General features: G+C 36.3%; 1 protein-coding gene across 6 annotated transcripts in view; it reads left to right on the top strand.

The window, feature by feature from the left end:
* RAPGEF6 (Rap guanine nucleotide exchange factor 6) overlaps positions 1-25,366 on the top strand; it is a 196,650-nt gene that overhangs the window by 97,036 nt on the left and 74,248 nt on the right. For all 6 annotated transcript variants that reach the window (XM_059417506.1, XM_059417507.1, XM_059417508.1 and 3 more), the window contains exons 7-13: positions 2,087-2,218; positions 11,050-11,227; positions 13,444-13,580; positions 15,639-15,797; positions 16,372-16,524; positions 21,099-21,263; positions 24,431-24,538. In XM_059417506.1, coding sequence (XP_059273489.1) covers positions 2,087-2,218; positions 11,050-11,227; positions 13,444-13,580; positions 15,639-15,797; positions 16,372-16,524; positions 21,099-21,263; positions 24,431-24,538 — 1,032 coding nt within the window. The remainder of the gene's footprint in view (positions 1-2,086; positions 2,219-11,049; positions 11,228-13,443; positions 13,581-15,638; positions 15,798-16,371; positions 16,525-21,098; positions 21,264-24,430; positions 24,539-25,366) is intronic.

Raw genomic sequence — 25,366 nt, 5'->3', positions numbered from 1 at the left:
ATTAAAACCAGTCATTTTATAATCTGATTATTCTGTTATTTGAAGGTTCTTCATTCTTTTCTAAAGTGTATTATTTCTCTTAGTTTTCATCAGTGCTGTCTTGTCTTCTCATTTGCCTGTTTTTATTTGAGCAATGGCTTCGTATGTGCAAAATATTTTAAATAATTTGAGACCTAGTATGATTTTTTTCCTGTGGTAAGGATTCCTATTTGCTTCCAGTAGTTGACTGGAAGTACTAGTAAACCTGTATAATCTTAATACAACAGCAGGGATTTATATTATTCTAAAATAGGCATCAATTTACTTTTGGATCACAGTCGTTCCTAGAGTATAATGTTCTTTCCAGACTCCCAGTCCAAAGGATGGTCTTTCCATTCTAGGCCTTGGAATATAACTTCTGTCTCTTTTAACCAGTGACTGTTGAAGTGCATCTGAGTCTCTTCCTCTCCCTTTTTAAGAATCAGCAAAACCAGGGCACCTGCATGGCTCAGTGGGTTAAGCGTCTGCCTTTGGTTCTGGTCATGATCTCAGGGTCCTGGGATCGAGCCCTTCCTCCAGCTCTCTGCTCAGCAGGGAGCCAGCTTCTCTGTCAAATAAATAAATAAAATCTTAAAAAAAAAAAAAAAAGCATCAGCAAAACCTTACAGGCCAGATTATGTGTGTATATTCCACCTTTTCTGTTTATCTTAGTTACAACATTTATCTGAGTTAGATAACCTACCCTTATTGGCAGAGGAATGTGTGATGTCATTTCTGTGTACAGTTGGTTTGTTTTTAGGAAGGGAAGGGAAGGGTCAGAAGGAGAGAGACTCTTAAGCAGACTCCCTGCTGGGCATGGAGCCTGATGCAGGGCTAATTCTCATGACCCTGAGATCCTGACTTGAGCTGAAATCATGAGTCAGACACTTAACCGACTGAGCCACCCAGGCATCCCTCTGTGTTTGGTTTTTATAAATATAGTGACTACTCTTAAGATAAAAGAACTCAGACTTCTCCATTTTTCCTTTAGGGTTTATTTAGTTTTTACTATGTTCATCTTCAACATTCTCTTGCACTAAAACAATGAGAACCTCTGTTTTAAAAAGTAAATTCATTTCTCTTAATGTTCCTGCATGGCAAGTTGCAGAGAAATTATTTGGAAAGTATATCACCATGACTCCTATTTAAAACGTTCTCTCACTACTCTGGAGTGCAGTCATGTGTTTCCTACTGTAATTCTTAGAGCATTGATTTTGTGAGGTTTTTTTTGTTATTGTTGTTCTGGTTTATTTTTTGGTATGAATGATATTATAAAACCTGTACCCCTATAAAAGTGTGACCATACTAAAGATGGTGTGATAGTATCATATCCTTCTTGTGTCTCTTGTATCCCTTTACCTAGCATAGACATTAATTAAGTCATCATAATTACTAACAAATCTTTTAGGAGCCAACTACATACTACTACAGTATCATGTGAAAAGAGCTCTACAGAGTTTTTGAAATTTGGAATGCAATCAACTTTTCCTAAGTCTTACTACCAAGTGCTGTACTTTAACAGGAGATACTGCTTTTCTTTTTCTTTCTTTCTTTTTTTTTTTTTTCATATGAATAACCATTTTATGTTGGGGTGTGTAAAGTACATTCTGGACAGTTGAAGGTGGCAATAGCTGATAGTTTCATTTGGAGAAAAAGAGGGGCCAAGTGTTTCCAATGAAATACCAATGAAATACCATTACCAATGAAAATGTCTCCTGAAATCTACACAGTGGAATTCCACTCTAGGCTTGAGTAACAGTGTCAGAGTACTAATTTGGTTCTTATAATTTCCTAAGATTTTTCATAAAAGTGGAAAATTTAAGTGAGAAATGAAATTGCCCAGCAATGTACATAAAACAAATATTTGTTACAGAAGTTACAACTTGTTAAGAACTCATTTTTTTATTAAAAAAAAAATCAAGTATTTTGATTCCAGTGTAGTTAATATACAGTGCTCTGCTTCAGGTGTACAGTATAGTGATTCAGTAATTCTATGCATTCCTCACCAACGCTGATAAAAAGGTAGTGTTTGATGTTTAGAATATCTTAAGTTATTTTTCTTCTGCAGCTTCCGGCTGATCTTACCAAGATGCACATCACAGACAACCCTCATCCACAGGTGACTCATGTGTCTTCTAGTCAGTCCGGTTGTAGCATCGCCAGTGACTCTGGGAGCAGCAGTTTATCTGATATCTATCAGGTAATATCTTAGGAGTTTGTATGCTGTGCCTGTGGCTTTGTTATTCTGCCGATAATCCGTGCTTGTGCTTTAGGTGGTCACGTATCTTTTAATTTAAGGGTATGAAATTCAGGCAGAATGTCTTTGGGAAAATACACTTTATTTATTATTTCATATTTGCAAGCTTAATTAAAGAAGCAATCTTTTGAGTGTGATTAGATATGGTTCAGGAATATATGAATATAATGTTCTTTTTAATGTCTTTAGTCCAAGGGAATTCATTATATATGATACTTGCTTTGTTAAAAAATAGTTCTTGAAACAAATTAATTTAGACTTACAAAAAGGGTGTTTTTTTATAATGGAGTGTTTTGTAAGTAGTCTTAAAAGAGTAACTTTTTCTTTTTTTAAGTTTTTATTTAAATCCTAGATAGTTATGATTGTTTTTCATTGTAAAGGGTCTGTTGAATTTTCTAGTATACCCCCTTAAAAAAGAGGAAACAGGTAAAATTAATTTGAATAATGTGTTTTATTTAGCATAATATATCCAAATATTATCATTTCAGCACACAGTTTAAAATTATGAGTTAAATTTTTAAAATTCTGGCTTCCAAAGACAGTATAAAATTATTTTAATAAAAATCCAAAGCAAACATGTACATGTAAAAATTAGTATCAAAATTAATTTACTAGCTGGTATTTTTAAAAAGATTTTATTTATTTGAGAGAGAGACAGAGAAGGGCTTGCCCCAACATTCAGAAAGCCTACATGCCTTTCTAGGCTGCCAGTTGCTAGTAGAGTTCCAGGTGGAATGTTGGGGGATTCTCTTGGGCTTGTTGTGGCCAGTGGCTCCATGGTAACTGGGCAGACCTAATCGTGGATCAGTGCCATGGAGGAGCTGAGATCCTCTGGGGAGCTTAGCTTTGAGCTGATCGTTGATGTGGTGGAATTGCCTGATGACCTGAGTCCACAGCCGACTTTCCAGAGCCACTTGGAATGCAGCATTCCTACTCCCTGCTTTGGTGACTCTGTAGCAGGCCAAGCAGGACACAAGATGGAACAGCAAGAGTCCACCAGCCCAGGCTGTGGCCCTCACCCCAAGGTGCTAGGCGGTGCATGCACAGTATGGGGGGTGTGGGAGTCTCCCATAGGCAGAATTTAATATAACCTTACTGTACATTTCCGTTCAGACCAGCCACAGTTTAAGTGACAGGTGGCAGGTGGCTACCACATATTACTTGTCTTTTGAAACAGAGTTATTTTTGCTCATGGAAAACATTTTGGGCTGTGGGTCTACTGAATTATTTTCAGATGGTTTAGGAAAATCCGCATTCCTTTCAAGGGAAGTTTGTAGGCAGAGAAAAAATGGAAAAAAGCCTCCATTTTTGGATTATGCATAGCTTTTCTCCACAAGGTCATTGCTGTGGCCATCTACATCTCCCTGTTTAGCATTTTATAGTAGACAGAACAAGGAATTCTTCTTGTTCACCATTTTGTACGAGACGGAACAAGTGACTTTTTAAAAGTACACTTAAAAAGTACGTTGACTCTGGAGCCTCTCAGAGTATTGCATTCCGGGTATGGTGCCCCTCCCCAAAGGAATTGTCATGTGGAAGAAGTAAGGATGCTTACATACCAAAAAGCCAAAGTAGAGCTGTAGCTCCTCTGGATTCTTTGTTTTTTTTTTTTTAAGAAAGGATTGATCCTGGATTAATGTAGTTCAGGGTTGAGACTATAGATTTCTCATAGTGGAAATGTCTAGACGTTGCTAGGAGAAAACATGCAGCAGAGATGAGGTTATGTTAAGTTCTAGGTATCTCATCTCGTTAGTATATCCATTTCTAAACCAGATGTTACCACCTTTTTGGAGCAAGGAACAGAGCCTTAGGTGGTTGTAAGAGGAAGAACAAAAGGTTAGTGCACAGATTGAGATCAGGGTCACATGGAAAGGCCAGTGCTTTACTCTGCACCAGATGATGGGCTATATAGAGCAGTGTCTGATGTCTTTGCAAGATCCTGGAGAAGCTTCTGAAGCACTGTACTTAATGTAATATCTATAGCATGTCTGTATAGTGTATAGCATGTCTTCCTACTGGTTTGTCCACCTGAGGCTGAGGCTGGAGCACATCTACTGGTAGTCGGAAGTCTTCTGCTATAGAATTATGGCCTTGTATATAGGAGCCCTGCTCCAACCTTCTGCAGGTTTTCTTGCCTTACTAACACTTTGTACAGCTCATTTTACCTATTTATTTATTTATCTATCTATCTATCTATCTATCTAATTTATTTATTTATTTGACAGAAATCACAAGCAGGCAGAGAGGCAGGCAGGCAGAGAGAGGGAAGCAGACTCCCTGCTGAGCAAGGAGCCTGATGTGGTACTTGATCCCAAGACCCTGAGATCGTGACCTGAGCAAAAGGGAGAGGCTTAACCCACTGAGCCACCCAGGCGCCTTTAAAGAGTCCTTTTAACATTGGATAAACTGTGGATAAGTAAGCTTGCCAGCTGTCCTACATGTTACAGGACTGTCTCCGTTACAAAGTGAAGAAGGCACCATGTCATATCCCAGAAACCTGAAAGTTACTATTGACTCTTCTCCTTTGAGCATAACTTCCAGTACCAAGTTATGCTCATTCTGTTTCCTACATCATTAGTTGTGTTTGTTTTTATTATATTTTTTTATGTTAACTTAGGTATAATTGACATAGAATAAAATTCATCCTCAGCAGTATAGCCATGAAAACAGAACATTTCCATGACCTCAGAAAGTACTGTTTGCCCCCTTATAGTCAGTATCTTCTGATCCTCAGACCCTGGCAACCACTAATCTGTTTTCTGCCTTTACAATTTTGCATTTTCCAAAGGCCACATAAATTGAGTCATGCAGTTTGGGGTTTTTGCAGGGAGGGTGGTTTGGGGGCCATATAGTTTAAACATGACATAAGTAAAATGTAATCAGTAAGATAAAAGTTGGTGTTAATTATTTTAGGAGGACTTAATAGATAAAAGAAGCAAAAATAATGAAATCTAGAACCAAAACAGGAATTCAGAAATTTAAAGGAGATAGTTTTAATACTAAACTCAAAATGTAAAAAGGTAAGATAAAAATTTTAAGGATGGCCAAAGAAGGTAAAAATCCTCAAACCTGGGCTTAGGTTAAGCTTAGGTGAATAGCCAATGGATAGAAACCATTTATGTTAAAAACAGTTGGAAACAGAAGAAACCAATATCTGAAATAAATACACATACACACATAATTACATGTATTTTATACTTGTATACGTGGAATGTAAATGTGAATTAAAGAGGACCAAATGATAGTAATGTTTTCTATTAGTAGTAAGTTTGTGGATAGTTTTTATTATGTTACCTTAGCTTTTCTTATTTTTTTTCTCAGTGAACATTAGTATTTCTGTATTTAACACATTTTTAAGGAGGATATAAATATAGTTACTGTTAAAAATAAAAGTTGAATAAAATTGTGGGAAAAGCTTTAAGTTAAAATTACTAAATTGTAAAAGAAATAAGAACAGAATAAAAACAGATTGAAAAAATATATCCCCCCAAATGCAGAATATCAAGATTTACAATTAAAACACAGATAAGGGGGTATCCGTGTGGCTGAGTAGGTTAAGCATGTGCCTTCAGCTTAAGTCATGATCTCAGGATCCTGGGATGGAGCCCTGCATTGCGCTTCCTGCTTAGCGCTGAGCCTGCTTCTCCCTCCACCTCTCCCTCTGCCATACTCCCTGCTTGTTCTCTTTCTCAAGTAAACAAATTAAAAACTCTTTAAAAAAAAAAAAAAACAGATATAGTAAAAAACACCAACCAAATAGTGTGTGTCTATCCAGTCACATCCTATAACAAAGGGAAGAGAAATATCAATACTGGACCTTAGTCTTTCTCTTGACCTCCAGCCTCCTTTGGAGTACTTACTCAAGCTATGAATACACCGTTTAGTTACAGGTGGACATTGCCTGTGTATGTATACCTTGACCAGTGACAGATGAGGTAGTTTGGTCATCCAAATTTTGGCACTTCATAGATTTTAAAAGCAAACACCTAATCTGGTCATGGCTTCTAACACTATAAGCAAACCCTTGTGAAATAATGCAAGTATTTTTAATTTGGAGGTTTGAGGGGAAGAGAGAAGAGAGTTGAATAATTTTCTTAACAAGAAAATTATTGACACCATTTTATATGGCCAAATGTGTGGCTGTGCTCTGCATTTCCTCCTTGAGAGTTTTCATGTTTAAAAATAAAAGTCCTGGGGCACCTCGGTGGCTCAGTGGGTTAAAGCCTCTGCCTTCGGCTCAGGTCATGATCCCAGTGTCCTGGGATGGAGCCCCACATCGAGCTCTCTGCTCAGCAGGGAGCCTGCTTCCTCTTTCTCTGCCTGCCTCTCTGCCTACTTGTGATCTCTGTCTGTCAAATAAATAAAATCTTTAAAAAAAAAAAAAAAGCACACACACAAAAAAACCCACTTACCACAGTCTGGATAAAATGCAAGTAATCTTTTGGTATGAATATGTTTCTAATCAGATTAGCTTAGAATTTAGCTAAATTTAGGGGCGCCTGGGTGGCTCAGTGGGTTAAGCCGCTGCCTTCGGCTCAGGTCATGATCTTAGGATCGAGTCCCGCGTCGGGCTCTCTGCTCAGCGGAGAGCCTGCTTCCCTCTCTCTCTCTCTCTGGCTGCCTCTCCGTCTACTTGTGATTTCTCTCTGTCAAATTAATAAATAAAATCTTTAAAAAAAAAGAATTTAGCTAAATTTATATATTAAGATTCTAGATTGTTCTTGGATCAGATATTTTATGTATCCTCAAAGAGTACTCTAGATAAGGAGTGCTTCTTTCTGAGTACTACTTCTATATATTTCAGTCTGTTTATACCAGCAAGAGCTGGAATATTATGAAATAAAGCATTTATAAATAAAGCATTAATTTAATATATTTATTTATTATTAACTTACATTTTAGAAACCTGAGGCATATATTCATCCCCTGTCATCTTTTTTAGTTTCTTTGTGGGAAGTAAAACATGCTAAAAAATCCCATTGCTTCTGTTACTATCTCTATGGCAGCATGAATCCTTAATTCATACCTCTACTGCCAGTCTGTCTATAACTGGTGCCGCATCTCCACTAGGTGGTTCATTTGACACCTTAGCTAGCTTTGTCATACCACGTTTCCTTCTACTTTAATATTTCTGTCAGAAGTATCCTTGTCCTGGTCAGAATTTCACTTACCTTTTGGCTACTCCTATTTTAACATAGGGTGGATCTCACGACCCTGAGATGATGAACTGAGCCAAAATCTAGAGTCAGTCGCTTAATGGACTGAGCTACCCAGGTGCCCTTACTCCCATTTTTTAAACCCCCACATGAGATAAATTACAAGAATGGTGTGACCTTACTCATACATTTTAAAAATTTCAGTGCTTCACTGTTCCCCACTTGAACATTCTAGATTCTGGTCCATGACAAAATGCATGTGTTACTCCCTGAACATGTTTGCTTTGTCCTAGCCTTGTGTTTTGGTTGTGCTCTTCTATCTGCAGTTTCACCTTGATGACATTTTCATATCATTTCTCAATGTCTTAGAACCCCACAGCAGTTTTTCTGTGGATTATGAATAGAAAATTTGTACAGGCAGGGTTTGTTTCTTATTTATGCTGAGTTAAGCACACTCTTGGCATTTAGGAGGTAATCTAGAATTTTTTTTTTTTTTTTTTTAGTTACACTTGAAAGTAGAAACCAATATCGTTCCTCACGAAAGTGCAGAGGATCACTAGTAATTAAAGCTTGATTATTATCCAGGACAAAGAAGACTTTATAAGGCTTTAATTAAACTGCATGACCTATTGCAGAGAATATGGAATGGACTATTCTGGATAGTATTACCATGAAGGATTAATTTTACAGCCTTCTTGCCCCGGCCAAAGAGAGAGGAAACATAAGGCCTAAGTGGTACATGTAAAAGGTTGAATGAAGTACTCAAAATAGGAATGCAAAAAAGAGAAGCACTGAAAGTTAAAGGTTAATATTAGGCTTAATATATTTCTCTAAACTTGAAAATGTGGTTTCTGTAAGTTTGTGTAACTTTTCATTCCAACCTGTAGTTCCCCTCATTCTTTATCTTGATGCAAACAGGAAAAGGATATCCTCTGGTGCTTTATTTGGGGAAGGCAGAGTCATCAGAAAAATCACCTCAGACTGTCTGCCTCACCAAATTATAGTTACACATAAACGCAGAGATACATTATACTGCAGGAAAGGAAAAACACAAGTTTAATGAACTTGCCTTATTAACTGCTTCACCAAAATACCTTTTTTCCCCACCCCGAACTTAATTTATTATAATCTTCTTGAGGGTCTGCTGGAATCCAAGTGCTGGGGTAAAGTAATTAAAAGACCAGGAATGATCTTCTCTGTACCATGTCTTAACAAATGTGACATATCTGTTGATCTACATTTTTTTTTGTAACAACAGTTGATGTTATCTTATGAGTCTCTCAGACTCTTTTAAATTTTCTTTATGGCCTTACTCTTTCTTTGCTTCAGTTGGGGTACTTTTTATTGCCACCCTTCACATTACTCTTATTGCTTACATTTCTTTACTTAGATTTCCCATTTTCACTCTGCTTATGTTTGGTTTTCTTTTAAATCTTAGAACTTACTTATAACATTGGGAGTTCATGTCTCCTAATTCCATTCTTTCATTCCTGGGTCTCTTTATATTGATTGATTTTTCTCTGGTTATGTATCATATTTCCCTCTTTCATCTATCAAGTTTTTATTGTATGCTGGACATTGTGAATACTACATTAAAAAAAGAAATTCTTATCCGGTTGTTAGAGAATTAAACTCTGCCAACAAACTGCATCCTCAGAAATATCATGCAGTGACTTCTTGTCTTGATGGTTGTTATATCTACCTTCACCCTCAAAGACCTGACTTGCCTTTGCTAAGTCAAGGAATTAGACCTTGGATTCTATATAGCTTGTTTTATTTACTTATTTTTTAATTATAAAATCCTTTTAAAATTCCTAGCATGTTTTTGGCTACTCTTTCTTCACTATTTTTAATTCTTATTTTGCTACCTTATACATCTTGTATACTTTTAACATTTTAATAGTTTAATATGTTCCCTTAAATGATATTCATCTGTTTTCTTTTTATTGTACTTTGACAAAAGTACAGTTAAAGAAGATATTTATAAGGATAGACTATAGTCTTTCCTTTGCAGATTTCCTTAAAAGATCTCTAGGACGCCTGCGTGGCCCAGCCCTTAAGCATCTCCCTGAGGTCATGATCGCAAGGTCCTGAGTTCGAGCCCTGTGTCAGGCTCCCCACTCAGTGGGGATCCAACTTCTCCCTTTTCCTCTGCCTGCTGCTCCTCCTTCTTGTGCTCTCTCTCTGTCAAATGAATAAATAAAACCTTAAAAAAAAGAAAAAGATTTCTAAAAGTTCCTTTAGTACCCTCTCACAATCCCTACCCATGATTTCCATTCTCTCTAAAGAATTTTCCTCTTAAGTGTCTTCACTTCTCACACAGATGACAATAAACCTTGCCTGTTGTCCTCATAACTGACTTGAATCTTGCTTATTTTTGCTGTGAGCCATCTTTTTATCAGATATAATCTAAAAGGTTTGGAGACTGTGTTGAAATAGTCTGGGTCATGGTCTGAAAACTTGAAATCATGTTGAAGACATTGGTTTAAGAACCCACATATGTAAAATAGATTGTCCTTAAATTTTTGATAAAGTGGAAAAAGGCTACTCTGGGGGTGAGCTTCTCTATTCTGAAAAATTAAACTATAGAGGAAGTTGCAGAGAGTATTGCTTTTTTGTTTTTAACACTAGTTTCTTGGATTAAAATCCATGTATGTAAATAAATGAGGTTTTTGAAAGTCATGTTAGTATGTGTACATTTAAATATAAACTATTCTTTTAAAAGAAATAATAACCTGCTATAACAAGTTTGTGGTTCTAAGGATGTATTATTCAGAAGTGGCGCCACTTAAACCCTAAAGTTCTGTGTCCAGAAAGCAAATGCAATTTTAGCGTCAAGGAACCTAGTTGCTTGCAGGTGTGTGCCCCTGTCTTCCTTATTTGCGTAGTCCTCTGGCACCTTGGAGCTTACTTCAGTATGTCCCAAATATTTATTATTTCATTATTTTCTATTATTGAAATTTAAATTTGTAGTTTCTGAAAAATCTGCTAGTTCCTTTACAGATATATGAGACCAATGTATTTCCAAAGTTGAGGTTGCAAGTATAAGCTTATTTTAGACATTGGCTATAATAATCTCAGCTCTTCTTTGCACAGTTAGAATCAACAGAAAGGTATTGGGGTGTTATGATTGTTTTCATTACTTCACAATTGGTCTGTTTTAGTCCTTTTCATTTTTACACTTTGGTTCTTAATTTACATGGTTGCCTATCTTACTGAACTCTAAATCTTTGTGGTGAAAGAATATCTTATTTGCAACATCCAGCACAGACTAATAGATATTCATAAAATGAATGTTGCTAAACTGTCTCCTGTACTTCATGTTTTAGGAGCTGTTACACTTCTAAAAAATAAATGTGTTATTTGGGAAACCGGTATTAATCCAGGTGTTTACATCTCTTGACCATTTTGTGAACTTACTGGCTCAGATTTATCATCTGGATGTCACCATGAGCCTGTATTTTGGGGCAGAGAGAAGCCTTTTATAAATACTGTTTTGTTTCTGATAGAACATAGTGTTGGCTGTCTTTTTGTAGTGTTAGGAAGGAGTAGTTTTGATTAATTCAGGCTGTGTCATACAATTTTTATAACATAATCGATCAAGATTTCTTTTTGTAGGCTACGGAAAGTGAAGTAGGAGATGTAGATTTAACACGTCTTCCAGAAGGACCTGTTGATTCTGAAGATGAAGAAGAGGAAGATGAAGAGATTGATCGAACAGATCCACTGCAGGGACGAGATCTTGTTCGAGAATGTCTTGAGAAAGAACCTGCAGACAAAACTGATGATGATATTGGTAAAAAAAATATATATCTGTTCATAATAAGAATTTTATAGTTTAATTTATATATAGTTAACCTCTTGCTGCATAACAAAATACCTGAAGCTTAGTGGCTTAAAATAACATGTTTATTTTCTCATAGCTTTTGTGGGTCAAGTATTCACGAGCACCCTAGCCGAGTGGTTCTGGCTCAGTTTCTCATGAAGTTTTAGTCAGTTATCTGAGGCTTCACTGGGCTGAGCTAGAGGATATGTTTCCAAGATGGCTACTCATATGGCTTTTAGTAGAAGACCTCAGTTCCTGCTTTGTGGGCCTTTCCATAGGCTCTTTAATATCTCACAACATGGCAGTTGGTGCCCCCAAATCAAGTAATCCAAGGGAGAGTAAGGCAGATGCCACATTATCTTTTATGATTTGGTCTCAAGAGTGTCACACAGAATAACCGTGATGTAATGTGGGAGGGAATTGTACAGGATCATGAATAACGAGATTTGGAGCCATTTTGGAGGCTAGCTACCCCAATTTGAGGGTTTCGAAGATACAGCTATTGGTATACTGTTGACCAAATAACAGTTGTCCTTTATAGGGAAAGTTCATCTTAAACTGACTGCACAGCTTGCATAGGGTTGCACATGAAACAGTCAGGGGAAGGGGATGCCTGCTTAGCGAGGTAGATCATCTGAATCAACATTGGTGATTACTGGGGTGATAGATGTCACAAGCAGATAGCCCTCATATTCTGGCTGCTCTCAGTTATAAAACAAAAGCTTGACTACAGTAAAGTAATTTCCCTCTTCATGTCCATAAGATATTTACTATCCAGTACAACAGTGTCTGATGTCTAACTTTTTAAAAATTTTCCAGATATTATCAAAAGTCATCTTTTTACTTGTCTAGCTTGAGGGGAAGAAAAAATAAATTGTGTTGTGTGTGTGTGTGTATAATTTTTTGATCAAAGTTTATGAATTTTCCCTTTCTGTATTTCTTATAGAACTCATCACTTTGGGGAGGTTGAATAATAATAAAGATGCTAATGTTTTCTTTAAGAACAGGATTATTTAGTGTCATTATATATTGTTATGATTCAATTAAGATTTTATCCTAGATTTCCCTTTCATAATAGCCATATAGCTTATCATTCAAATCAGAAGATGCTACTACCAAAAATCATAATCTCTGTGAGTAAAGATGAGTATATTTGAACATTCCTTGCCATTCTAATGACATAATACAGTTCACTAACTTATATTTTTAGACTCATGAATAGTATCGGGACAGAAACTGAAAGTGCATTTTTTTTTTTTTAAGATTTTATTTATTTATTTGACAGAGATCACAAGTAGGCAGAGAGGCAGGCAGAGAGAGAGGAGGAAGCAGGTTCCCTGCTGAGCAGAGAGCCCAATGCCAGGCTCGATCCCAGGACCCTGGGATCACAACCTGAGCTGAAGGCAGAGGCTTAACCCACTGGGCTGCCCAGGCACCCCTGAAAGTGCATTTTTAATGATAAAGAATTGTATACTGTGTTCTTTTCACAGTTTTTAAAAAATTGAAATATAATTATGTCCCAGTTATCTGGGTAGATAGGACCTTAGAATTAATTCTTTTACATCTCTTAGCTGACTGCTTGTATATGTGTTTCTCCCTTAATATTTATTTTATTACTCCTGTATCTGTACCAGTAATGTTGGCCTAAGGCAAGCACCCATAAACATTAGTTGATTATAAAGAGTTACCTTGCAGCTGATTCAACAGTTGGGAATTAGAATTCAAATTTGTTGCCCTTCATTGCTTAATTGTTGAAATTTATTTTTTTAACTCTATTCCAGTAAAAACTAGACAAAAGACTTTTTTGCTAATCTGTTAGATGGAAAGATGTCACTAACTTAACTACCGTGGAATGATAGAGTAGGAAAATTAGCCTCGTTTCAGTCTGGGTTTCTGGTACTCTCTGGAGGTTGTGAATTCTTGGTATCTTCCAATATGCCTATTTTTGTGTGTGTGATTCTGAAATATCTATTAAATCAGTGTGTGTGTGTGTGTGTGTGTGTGTGTGTGTGTGTGTGTGTTTCTTTAACCAGCAGTCATCTTGCCCCTTGTTTCCTCAGTGTTAGCAACATAAATTCATAGGTTGATTAGGAAATTGGGTATTCAATTCTAGATTTTATTGGATCTTTAAAGTGTAACCTTTAATGGTGTCTATACCAAAATTGCCTCTTTTTTTTTTTTGATAGAACAATTAATGGAGTTTATGCACCAGCTTCCTGCTTTTGCAAACATGACCATGTCTGTAAGGAGAGAACTCTGCACAGTGATGATTTTTGAAGTGGTCGAACAGGCTGGAGCTATTATTCTTGAAGATGGGCAAGAGGTAGGGTTGCATATTAATGTTGCATATTATTTAGTATGGCAGCTAATTTTTAGAATGATTTAATTTCCATAAACTTATGTAAATCTTTACTTTTTTTTATATGAATGCTGAGTTTGGGTTTGTTACAGTTTCTGAAGATGCAGGTTTTTATTTTTGTTTTTGCTTTGCTTTGTCTTAATTTTTATTTCCCAGCAGTGAACTAGTATAGAATAGATGTTCAATAAATAATGTCCATTGACCCAGATTTGTTTCTCTCAAGTTGTAATGCTTTTAAAAAAAAATTCTTAATCATTCTGTTTGTATATTTATGTCATTATTTAAAATATTTGTTATTTACTTACTCTCCTTATCCATTTTTTATGTTATACATTAAAAGAAGTAAAATGTATTGATATCTATGCCTCCTGGTAGAGTCCTGTCAGTTGAGACATTTATGTGGTGGCAGTTCTATATTAAGAAATGTTTGGCTGGTAACTTTGTGTGGGTAAAGGGAAGATGCAGAGGAATTACTGCTGTTAGGAATTTCTTCAGTTTTTCTTATCAAACTGATAAAAATTAATGCTGACATATCAGCCAATGAGAATTGTCATATACTGCTAAAAGGACATATACTGCTAAAATAACATTTCTGGAAAGTCATTTAGAAATTTTGAACATGGGCCTTGAAGAATTAACAGTCTATCCTGTTTCACTCATCTTGAGTGTCTTGGTTCAGTACATAATATAAAACTCAGTTATGCCAAAAGATGTTCATTGCAACATATTTATAATAAAAATTGGAAATGACTAAAATGTAATTCTGTAATCAATGGTTAAGTAATTATTATATGCCTGCAAAAGTAATAATATGTAGGCATTCAAGTTATTTTAAAATTTGATGGCCTCTCTTTGAAGGCAGGGGCCTTATCTTTAGCTTTATTTACATGTTTTTCCCCATATCCTAAACATCTGGCACATAGGATATACTCAAGAAAAAAGTTTCATGAACAAATGAATTTACTATTAAGTTTTCTTAAAAGGCAAAACAGTCTACTAACTGTTTCAGCAGTTTAAAGTAATATAAACCTGGAGAAACTAAACTTCTAACAACTGTATAAACAGTGGCATTTTGAAAAACTTTTCCACAAATTTTTATATTCTCTTAATTTTTCACAGTTCTTTCAGCAAAAATTTATTGTTTGCCTACTTTGTGCTGGGTACTATTCTAGACACAGGGAGTATAGTGGTGGAAAAACTAGACACAGTCCCTGTTCGCAAGCAATTTTTTGTTATCCACAAATCGCACAGTGAGTGAATTTCATATTTGAAATATCAAAAAAAAAAAACCCACGCTTTTGGGAAAAAAAAATTTTTTTGCTACTGATTCTCCTTCAGAACTGATAATCCAGATTTCCCTTGAATCACCTTTAAACTGTTGAGACTGTAGGCTGGTAAGAGGTATACTAAAGGAGAGCAAGTGGTCTTTCCCTGATACACATCGAGTTAACTTCTAGGAGCATCTTATGTTGCTATATAAGTGAAGGCAATATTTTCTTAACATTAAGAGAAATTTTCAGTACTTTGTCAACTATGCCTTAAAATTAATTCTGAATTAATTACTGGCTATCTTTTTTTTTTTCTTTTGAATGTTTACCATGTCCTAGGCACTCTTCTAAGCACTCAGTATGTATCTTAGTATGTTTAAACTCATTAAGACAAAGGTCCTATGATAGGTATTCTTGTTAAGCCCACTTAGAAATCAAGAGATTGGGGCACTGAGAGGTTAAATAACTTGCCCAGGGTCACTCACCCAATTAGTAGCAGGGTCTGGATGCAGATTTCAGCAGCTTATAGTTTTAACCATTGCATCATTTTACTCTGATTTTCTCGTTTGGTTAATTATGAAAGTCCTTCTGATGTCATTCCCTGACTAAAAGAAGAAAGAATAAAATAAGTTTTATTAATTTGCATCGACAGGCATAGGATGTTTTCTGACAGAGTATAAAGTAATATAACCAGCTCTTCTTCTTTTTTAAAATACAAGTTCCATGTTCTTAAAACCTGTCTTTTTCTCTGTAGCTTGACTCATGGTATGTTATTTTAAACGGCACTGTAGAAATCACTCATCCAGATGGAAAAGTTGAAAATCTCTTTATGGGAAATAGTTTTGGAATTACTCCCACTCTGGATAAGCAGTACATGCATGGAGTTGTTAGAACTAAAGTAGATGATTGTCAGGTAAGTTTATCTCTTTGCTCTTGTATTCTTGGTTATTGATTTAAAATGGCCGAGCCTGTTTTTTCTTCAAATGGCTTCATTTGAAAAGTGGGAGTTTTCAGAAGCTCACAGTTAATAAAACAAAACTAAATTTTATGTCTGATTCAAACATTTATGGAATTGAACAAAGAACAAATTTTTAGAAGAGATTACATGAAATGTTGGTTTGTTAAATCTCTATTGGGTAATAGCCAGCTTAGTCCTTTTTTTTTTTAAATTAAGGGAAAAAAATAGGAACTTCTAAGTTCTGTTTGTTTCTAACTTACTCCTGCTTCATGTTTTCTTTGCTTAGTGTCTGTTTTGAGAGAAGTAGATGCTCACTTCTCCTTTTAGAGCAGAATTCAAAAGGATTTAACCTCTTGTGTCTTTGTACGTGAATTATTTATTTCACCTTGATTTTTGTTAAGGGTTAAAGGGATTGTATAAAAAAGAACTGATGCCACTTGATTTCTTACCTTTGTGTTCGGCCTTGGTGCACAGTGATATATTTATGTACTACAGGTTCATTAACTGTCCCCATGTTATTCTCGGACAGTTTGTCTGCATAGCCCAGCAGGATTATTGGAGAATTTTAAATCATGTGGAGAAGAATACCCATAAAGTTGAGGAAGAGGGAGAAATTGTTATGGTACATGAGCACCGTGAACTAGATCGGAGTGGAACCAGGAAAGGACACATTGTAATCAAGGTGGGTGTTTTTATTTATTATTCTAGTCACTGATAGAATAAAACTTTCTTATGTATAAGGCTTTGAACTACTTTTTGTGCAGTGCAAGATAATTGTGTTAATTCTGTTAGTTCTTGTCCTTTTTTCTACATTTGTTTTTACACATTTTAATAAGCATGACATTGGCATTTAATATTAGTATGGGTAGGATATTATTTTAGAATGCAATGGTTAAAGTGTTCCTTTCAAATTTATGATCCATTGATAATGGGAGTTGATGTCATCAAACACAGCAGTAAGTCAGTCAGAGAAAAAAATGCCATATGGTTTCACTCCTTATGAATTTAAGAAAGAAAACAAATGGACATTGGGTGGGACGGAAACCAAGAAACAGACTCTTAACTGTAGAGAACAAACTGAGGTTGCTACATGGAAGGTGGTGGGGGAGATGGCTTAAATGAGGAGATGGGTATTAAGGAGGGCACTTGTTGACAGTGGACACTGGGTTTTGTATATAAGTGATGAATCACTAAATTGTACACCTGAAACTAATATTACACTGTATGTTAACTAACTGAAATTTAAATAAAAACTTTTGAAACTTAAAAAATAGCAGCAGTATTTAGAAACAAAACAGAAAATGAAAGGACTAATCACAAAAGTATAAAGAATGGTAGATGAAGATGCAGAATGGTTACTGGATATTTATGGCATTGAAATAGGCATTATCTTCTCTGAACCTCAGCTTTCTTACCTGAAAATGGTATGTCAAGGTTTTATTAGGGCTAAATGAGGTAAATCAAAAACCTTAGCACATTGTGAAGTCTGAATACTAATCCCCATACTGTTTTCTCTAGCTCCCTCTTCCCTACCCTTTATCTACTTGCCCCCTTGTCTCCTTCCTCCCCCTCCCCCAATACCCTGTCTCCTGGAAGATCTCTAGATTGTAAGATAGAGAAATTATAGTTGAAATAGAGGAAATAAAAACTTATAACCATTTCTCTTTTCAACCTAGTCTTGGCTGCAAAGTAAGTAAATGTGTTGTTATTCATTACAAATGCATGAACTTATTTAATAGTGTGAAGGACTAATGTCAGATCCATTTTCCCTCAGGAGTCAGGCAATTCTGCAACATTTTTTCTTTTCCTAAACTGATAAGAATAAGCTTTATATGTAGACAAGATAAACATATGGGTGGATTGCACAGACTGTTTTTTTATGGGAGCTCATGTTTTTTTTGACTCTCTGTTTTTAAGTCATTACAACCTTAGAGAATAGTTGCAAGAACGGTGCTGAGCTCCCTCACTGAATCCCTAACTGCTTGTTGGCATTTCACTGAAGTTTCTCCACTGTCACCATCTTTCTCTGAATCATTTGAGAACAGTCTGCAAGTGTGATGCATCACTCCTGAATATTCCATTGTGTATTTCTAAAAACAACACTGTCCTACAGAAACACCATGGAACCCTTCAAATTGGGAAATAAAAATTGATGCAGTACAACCATTAGCCCACAGACCTTATTTAGATTTCCACCAACTGTCTCAGCAATGGCTTTTGTCCTTTCTCATCCAGCATCTCACCGGGAACACAGTAGCATTTAGTTGTTATATGTCACTTGAGTCTGCTCTAGGAACAGTTTTTTTCTGTTCATATTCTCAGCAGTTTTAAAGAACAACCTTTTATTCTGTAGTGTCATCCTCAGTGTGGATCTTTCCAATGTTTCCTCATGAGCAGACACAACTCATGCTTTTCTGGTAGGAATTCCACAGAAATGATGTCCTGTTCTTCTCTTTGCATTGTATTAGGGAACATGTAATGTCAGCCTGTCCCTCCTACCCTTGGTAAAATCTGCTGTAATCATCTGGTCATGTTGATGTCTGTCAGATTTCCTCACTATCAAGTTACCACTATACCATTTGTAATTGTTAAGTGTTTGGAGGAGACATGTTTTGGCATAGTGTCTGTATGTTCTGCTAACTTCTGTCCTCCAGTCTTCCATTGACTCCTGCCTAAAATGGTGATTTTCTGTCCCTCCCAGATTTTTTTTTTACATTTATTATCTTTTTCCCTAAGGATGAAAATTCCCTTTTCTCCCATCAGTTCAATTATACTGGCATGGATTTTTGTGTTTTACTCTCTATCGTCGTTCCAGTGGTCAAGTTGTCCCAGATTTGGCTAAGGAGACCTTCATAAGGCTGACTCCTGTATCCTTTTGATATGTCCCCATCCTTTCCTGAGAGCTTTCTTATTATCTGTCAAAACATGATGTTCAGGCTCATCTTGTACTTTTCCTGTTCCAGGTTTGGAATCAGCCATTTCCCCAGAGAGCCCTAGATCCTCCTAATGGAGAATAGCATTTAAAAACTAAGATCTGTGGGGGGGGGGGTACTCTGGCTGGCTGAGTTGGTGGACCATGCTACTCTTGATCTTAGCTTTGTGGGTTTGAGCTTCAATTGGGTGGAGAGATTACATAAAAATAAAATCTTTTAGGGGTGCCTGGATGGTTCATTCGGCTAAGCATCTGCTTTTGGCTCAGGTCCTGATCCCAGGATGCTAGGATCGAGCCCTAAGTCAGGCTTCCTGCTCAGTGGGTAGTCTGTTTCTCTCCCTCCTGTTGCCCCCCGCCCCCGCCCCCGCCACTGGTGTCTCTCTGTCTCTCTCTCTTGCTCTCTCGCTCACTCAAATGAATGAATAAAATCTTCTTACAGTGACCACTACTACCACCTAAGATCTTGGCACTTAATCTTTCATTCTACTTGGGTGTTATTTCTTTTAGAGCCTTTGATCAGACACTGTAAGGAAAGATGTATATGTATTTGCCATACTATATAGTATATTTATATTAAGTGTATATTTACAGTAAATGCATATGCACCTATAGCTTTGTATGTGATTCCATCCACTTGTAATACTCAGGAGTTCATACTAGCATTCCCAGTTCCAGTGCTATACCACAGTTTTACCTGTCTTTTCTCTTTTCATATTTGTAACTGCCTTCTCCAGGAGTGGCTCTTGTTATGCTCTCTGTATTTACTTGCTTGCTCATTGTAACCAGTCTCTATCATGCCAGTGTCACCATTCCATTCATCTCCTTTGTCTACCAGCTCTGCTCACCCTGTCTCCCAGAATCCCACCTTGTTGGATACTAGTGAGCCCTTTGGTGACATGCTGCTGCTACTTTTTTTTTTTTTTTTTAAGATTTTATTCATTTGAAAGAGAGAGAGAATGAGAGAGAGAGAGAGTGCAAGCATGAGAAGGGGGAGGGTCATAGGGAGAAGCAGACTCCCTGCCCAGCAGGGAGTCTGATGCAGGCCTGGATCCCAGGACTCCAGGATCACAACCTGAGGCAGTTGCTTAACCAACTGAGCCACCCAGATGCTCTGGTGACATGCTTCTGTACGACTGTGGGGCTCACCTTTAAATATAGTTTTGAATATATGGCTTAGTCTCTGCAGGTATACTGCCCTAGTGATTTAGCCAGTCAGAATAATGGCCTTTAAAATGTTGATGAGTTCCTCCCCCAACTTAACTATACATGATCTAAGAACCAGATTTAAAGACCTCAACTCAAGATTGGCTTGTGAAAGTTAGGCCTAGCTTTGTACTATTTGACTTAGATTGTTTCAGAGGGTGGGAAAAGAACAGGAATGCACCTGTGGTTGCCTCATCCCTTAAATGTTATATGAAAAACCTTACTTTGACTTCATTCTAGAGAAATGATTTATATACCTTTTTTTAAATTCTTAGATAACATTGTTAGCATTGATGTATGTTTACCATATAGTTATTCTCATCAGTGAAATTGGGTGAATTGAAATTTGATGTTATGGACAGCAGTTGCTTTTTATATTTGGTTTAGCATATGGTTTATCTCCACACTTTTGAAAAGGCTGCAAAGGTAATAAATTTTAACACTGATTCAGAAGCTTAAAGCAGAGCAGTAGATAAATGCTGTTTACATTTCTTTTTATAAATCTGGAGACAGGCAAGCAGTTAAAACTCTGAATTAATGTAAAAACTATATATAGAACTTCTGGTTCCTCTCAGAATGGTGAACTAGCATGGAGAAATTGTAGAAAAAGAAACTTCTTTTCTAGGAAGTAAGAACAGCAAAACACACTATCTTAAACTGGTGCACTGCTCCTATAGCCTGGGGCAAAAGAGATTTGAAGATGATTAAATTTGGAGGGAAGGTTTTGTTTTGTATTGTTTTTTAAGTTTAACTTCTTCTATCTGGTGGCTTAAGATGTCATCTCCCTACCTCTACCAACTGTGGGAAAATGACAGAAAAAGCCCCAATAGGGGTAAATCACTGAATTTTAAAAGCCCTGCCAGGATGAAATGACAATTAAAACAGATAAAACTGAGTAAATGCTTTTGAGTATTTTCATTCCTCTGCCTTTTCTCTTTTTCAACTTCTGGGTGCTGATGGACTGCAATCTGTAAAGGACTACCTTCTCCCACTGCTAAGTATTTTAACAGTGAAACTCTGCTTTGAGGAATTGTGTAATAGAGTGACTACAAAGGAAAGTAATCAGTAGAATTCTTTGTTTCTTCAGCTGTTTATCATCTTTTCTGTCCTTGGATTTTTAGGCAACACCTGAGCGTCTCATCATGCATTTAATAGAAGAACACTCTATTGTGGACCCAACTTATATAGAAGATTTCCTACTAACTTACAGGACATTTCTTCAAAGTCCTTTGGATGTTGGGATCAAACTATTGGAATGGTTTAAAATTGACAACTTACGGGATAAGGTTGGTTTTGTAAATATGAAGGGCATGGAAGTGATTTTAACCTATAAATTATATTCATAAAAACCTTTTACAGTTGATAAATATTTATTTTGATAACAAAATTTACTTCACCTAAAAAACATAGATCTACTTAGTTACTTTTGAGGAAAAAAGCATGTTAAAAAGTTGATATAAGCCTTGAAAGCTAAAAACTGAAATAAGCTGTAGTATAGTTATAAACTCAGAAAACATGATAGCTGCATAAGACTATTTTTGAACTTTATCAAAGTGTTTGTTTCTGAAAGAGATCAGTAAAACATTTAAAACTTAATAGTTTAGAAAGAATATTCACCAAGTAAATTATTTTTAGGGGAGCTTAAGATTGTAAGCCCCAAAATAGAAATAATGTTGATTTTTGAATTAAAGACTTTATAATCATTTTGAAACAGTTAGTCTTTTTGACCTTAATATTTCTCTGTTGTGACTTATTTTAAATCTACATTCGAGTTTTTTTTTATTTTGGTTTTTTTTTTTTTACATTAAACATTGCTAATTTAAATTATCTTACCTTATTTCATGGGATATTTGTACATCGGTAGAAAGACTAGCAATACCTCAGCAAAAAACCTGAAGTTACTTATTTTAAGAAAAATAAAAGTAGGATCATAATTTCTTGGTATGTTTTTCTGAGTTGTACCTTTTTTTATTATTAACATATAATGTATTATTTGTTTCAGGGGTACAGATCTGTGATTCATCAGTCTTATATAGTACATAGCAGTCACCACAACACATTCCCTCCCCAATATCCATCATCCGAGTTATATCTTTTTTTTTTTTAAGATTTTATTTATTTGACAGACAGAGATCACAAGTAGGCAGAGAAGCAGGCAGAGAGAGAGGAGGAAGCAGGCTCCCTGCTGCACAGAGAGCCCAATGCGGGGCTTGATCCCAGGACCCTGGGATTATGACCTGAGCCGAAGGCAGAGGCCTCAACCCACTGAGCCACCCAGGCGGCCCCCTGTGTTACATCTTAAGAGAAATAAATTAGATGCACCTGGACTTGGGAATTCCATTGTTAAGGAAACTAAAGTGTTTAAACCAAAGGCTTGCCTACCCACCCCCTTTGGAGTTATATGTAGTTAAATCAGTTGCTGAGGAGATAAAGGCATGCTGAATGAGCAAAACTATGAATGAAAGACAACTAGATATTCACATGCAAAAGAATGAAATTGGACCTTTACCTTATCCCATACACAAAATTAACTCAAAATGAGTCAGGGACCCTAAATATAGGAGCTAAGACTATAAAACTCTTAAGAGGTTAAAAATCATGACCTTATTAAACTTTTTTGTATTCATATGTATTGTTTAAATCTTTTACAATGATGGGGCGCCTGGGTGGCTCAGTGGGTTAAGCCGCTGCCTTCGGCTCAGGTCGTGATCTCAGGGTCCTGGGTCTCTGCTCAGCGGGGAGCCTGCTTCCTTCTCTCTCTCTGCCTGCCTCTCTGACTACTTGTGATCTCTCTCTGTCAAATAAATAAATTATATATTAAAAATAAATAAATAAATCTTTTGCAATGATATGTGCTCTTTTTACTAAAATAAAACCTCTTCTTTTAAAACTTAAAAAAAAAAAAAAAGACCTTGGATTTGGCAGTCGTTTCTTAGATATGTTATCCAAAGCAGAAACAAAGGAAAAAAAATTAGATAAACTTCATCAAAATTAAAGCCTTAAAGTGAAAGAAAAGACCACATATTGATTAGGTGAAATATATTTGTAAATCTTATGTCTGATAAGGGTCTAGTATCCAGAATGTATAAAGAATCCTTATAGTTCAACAGCAAAAAGACAATGTAAAAATGGGCAAAAGACTTGAATAGACTATTTTTCCAAAGAAGATACATAAATGACTGGCAAACACATGAAAAAGATGATCAACACTATTATTCATAGGAAAATGCAAATCAAGACCAGAGTAAGATTCTGTTTCACACCTACTAGGATGGCTTTTTAAAAGGAAAGGAAGTAACAACCATTACCAAAGATGTGGATGTGGAGAAAATGACATTCCCATACATTGTTGGTAGTAACATAAAATGTTACTGGTGCTCTGGAAAAAAGTTCGGCATTTCTTCAAAAAGTACTTCTCTTCCTAGGTATTTATCCATAAGAACTGAAAACAGGTATACAAACAGAAACTTAGGTATAGATGTTCCTAGCACTATTGACAATAGCCAAAAGGTAGAGACAACCCTTATGTCCATAAACTGATGAATGGGGAACAAAGTGTGGTATAGTCATGTAATGAAATGTCTTTGAACTATAAAAGGGAAATGCCGCAACATGGATCAGCCTTGAACACGTAATGCTAAATGAAAGAAGCCAGACATGAAAGGTCACATTTTATGTGAAATATCCCACAGACATAATACAGAGAGACAGAAAAGCCGATTAGTGGCTGCTGGGAGAAAGGGCAGGTGAGGTGACTCCATAATCAGAATGGGGTTTCCTTTGGGGATGATAAAAGTGTTCTGGAACTAGGTAGTGATGATAATTGCACACCATTGTGAAGGTGCTAAATGCACTGAGCTGTACACCTTAAAGTGGTTTAAATGTTGGCTTTTATGTGTATTCTACCTCAGTTTATATATAACTTAAATTACTTCCATTGTTAGGTGTGTGATTCAGTTCAGCTTCCATTAACTTTTCTGTTAATCTGTGACATGAAGTAAGCAAATCACTTTACAACTTTGAAAAGTCACAGTATTTGTAATACGGCAAGTTCAGGTGTGCTTATGTGAAGACTTATGGCTAAACATGTGCTCGACTATATAAACCCTTTTGATATGATTGTCTACCCTTAGAAGCTCACATTTTAGGATACTTTCTGGGGTATACATCCTATGTATTTCTTACAGCTTAGCATGCAGATTTATGGCGGTTTTTTTCCACTGAGGGTATACTCTTGGCCCTCTCTGCTTGCTTGTATCCCCCAGGAAACAGAAGGTCAAACTAAACCATGCCTCTCTGTTAGGATGAACCTTTTGCATGCAGGACAGGGAGTGGGTAAAGGGATTAGCCATGAAACTCTGTTCCCCCTTGGTTTTTGGACATGCTTTTGGAATATACTCAGCAGAAAGAAAGCCTCTCATAACTGTATGCTGCCTCCTTCATGTTTCCACAGGTAACACGGATTGTGTTATTATGGGTAAATAATCATTTTAATGATTTTGAAGGTGATCCTGCTATGACTCGATTTCTGGAGGAATTTGAAAAAAATCTGGAAGATACAGTAAGACTTAAAAGAATTTATCTTCTTCAAGGTTTAGGGATTTTCCTCATTTCCAAATAACAGCAAATCACAACAACTTTTATCTGTTTCTATGTTTTGAATGTCTGCTCTGAGAACTTATAAATTTATATTTTAGATTCTGCTCATTTTCTGTCACTAACCCAAGCAAAAATCAGGCTTCCTTGTCACTCTTCTATTTTCATATTAAGACTCATGAGAGGGCACCTGGGTGGCTCAGTGGGTTAAGCCGCTGCTCAGGTCATGATCTCAGGGTCCTGGGATCGAGGCCCACATCGGGCTCTCTGCTCAGCAGGGAGCCTGCTTACCTCTCTCTCTCTGCCTGCCTCTCCATCTACTTGTGATTTCTCTCTGTCAAATAAATAAGTAAAATCTTTAAAAAAAAAAAAAAAGACTCATGAGAATGCTTTCTCTAGTCACCCAAGCTTATTAACTCTGGTGTTTATGTGGACTCCCTCTCTCTTTTCCTTGAATTCCCTGACCAACATGTCCATTCATTGCTAAAGTCACTTAGGTCACTAACTGTGGCAGTACACATATTCCCTATAGCCCCTCTCTCTCCACCATTCCTTTGTCACTTCCCATTTAAAAATGGCCTCATTTAATCATGGCTCATCTGTTGTAATAGCTAGGTAATTTTAGTTCTAGTATTTTTTTTTAGTCCATTTTGTGTGGCCAAAGATTGTTTTTAAACTATAAATGAGACGAATATTTCTTTTTGTCAATGAACTAAAGTATTTCCTATTAAAGTAATTCCTCATATGTTCAGGCCCCTCACCTACATTTTAAGTCTTTTTATCTGTGCACCCT

The sequence above is a fragment of the Mustela nigripes genome, chromosome 12, assembly GCF_022355385.1.
Source record: "Mustela nigripes isolate SB6536 chromosome 12, MUSNIG.SB6536, whole genome shotgun sequence".
Taxonomy (NCBI): Eukaryota; Metazoa; Chordata; class Mammalia; order Carnivora; family Mustelidae; genus Mustela; species Mustela nigripes.
The sequence above is the reverse complement of the archived record's forward strand: the minus strand, read 5'-3'. Positions and strand labels throughout refer to the sequence as shown.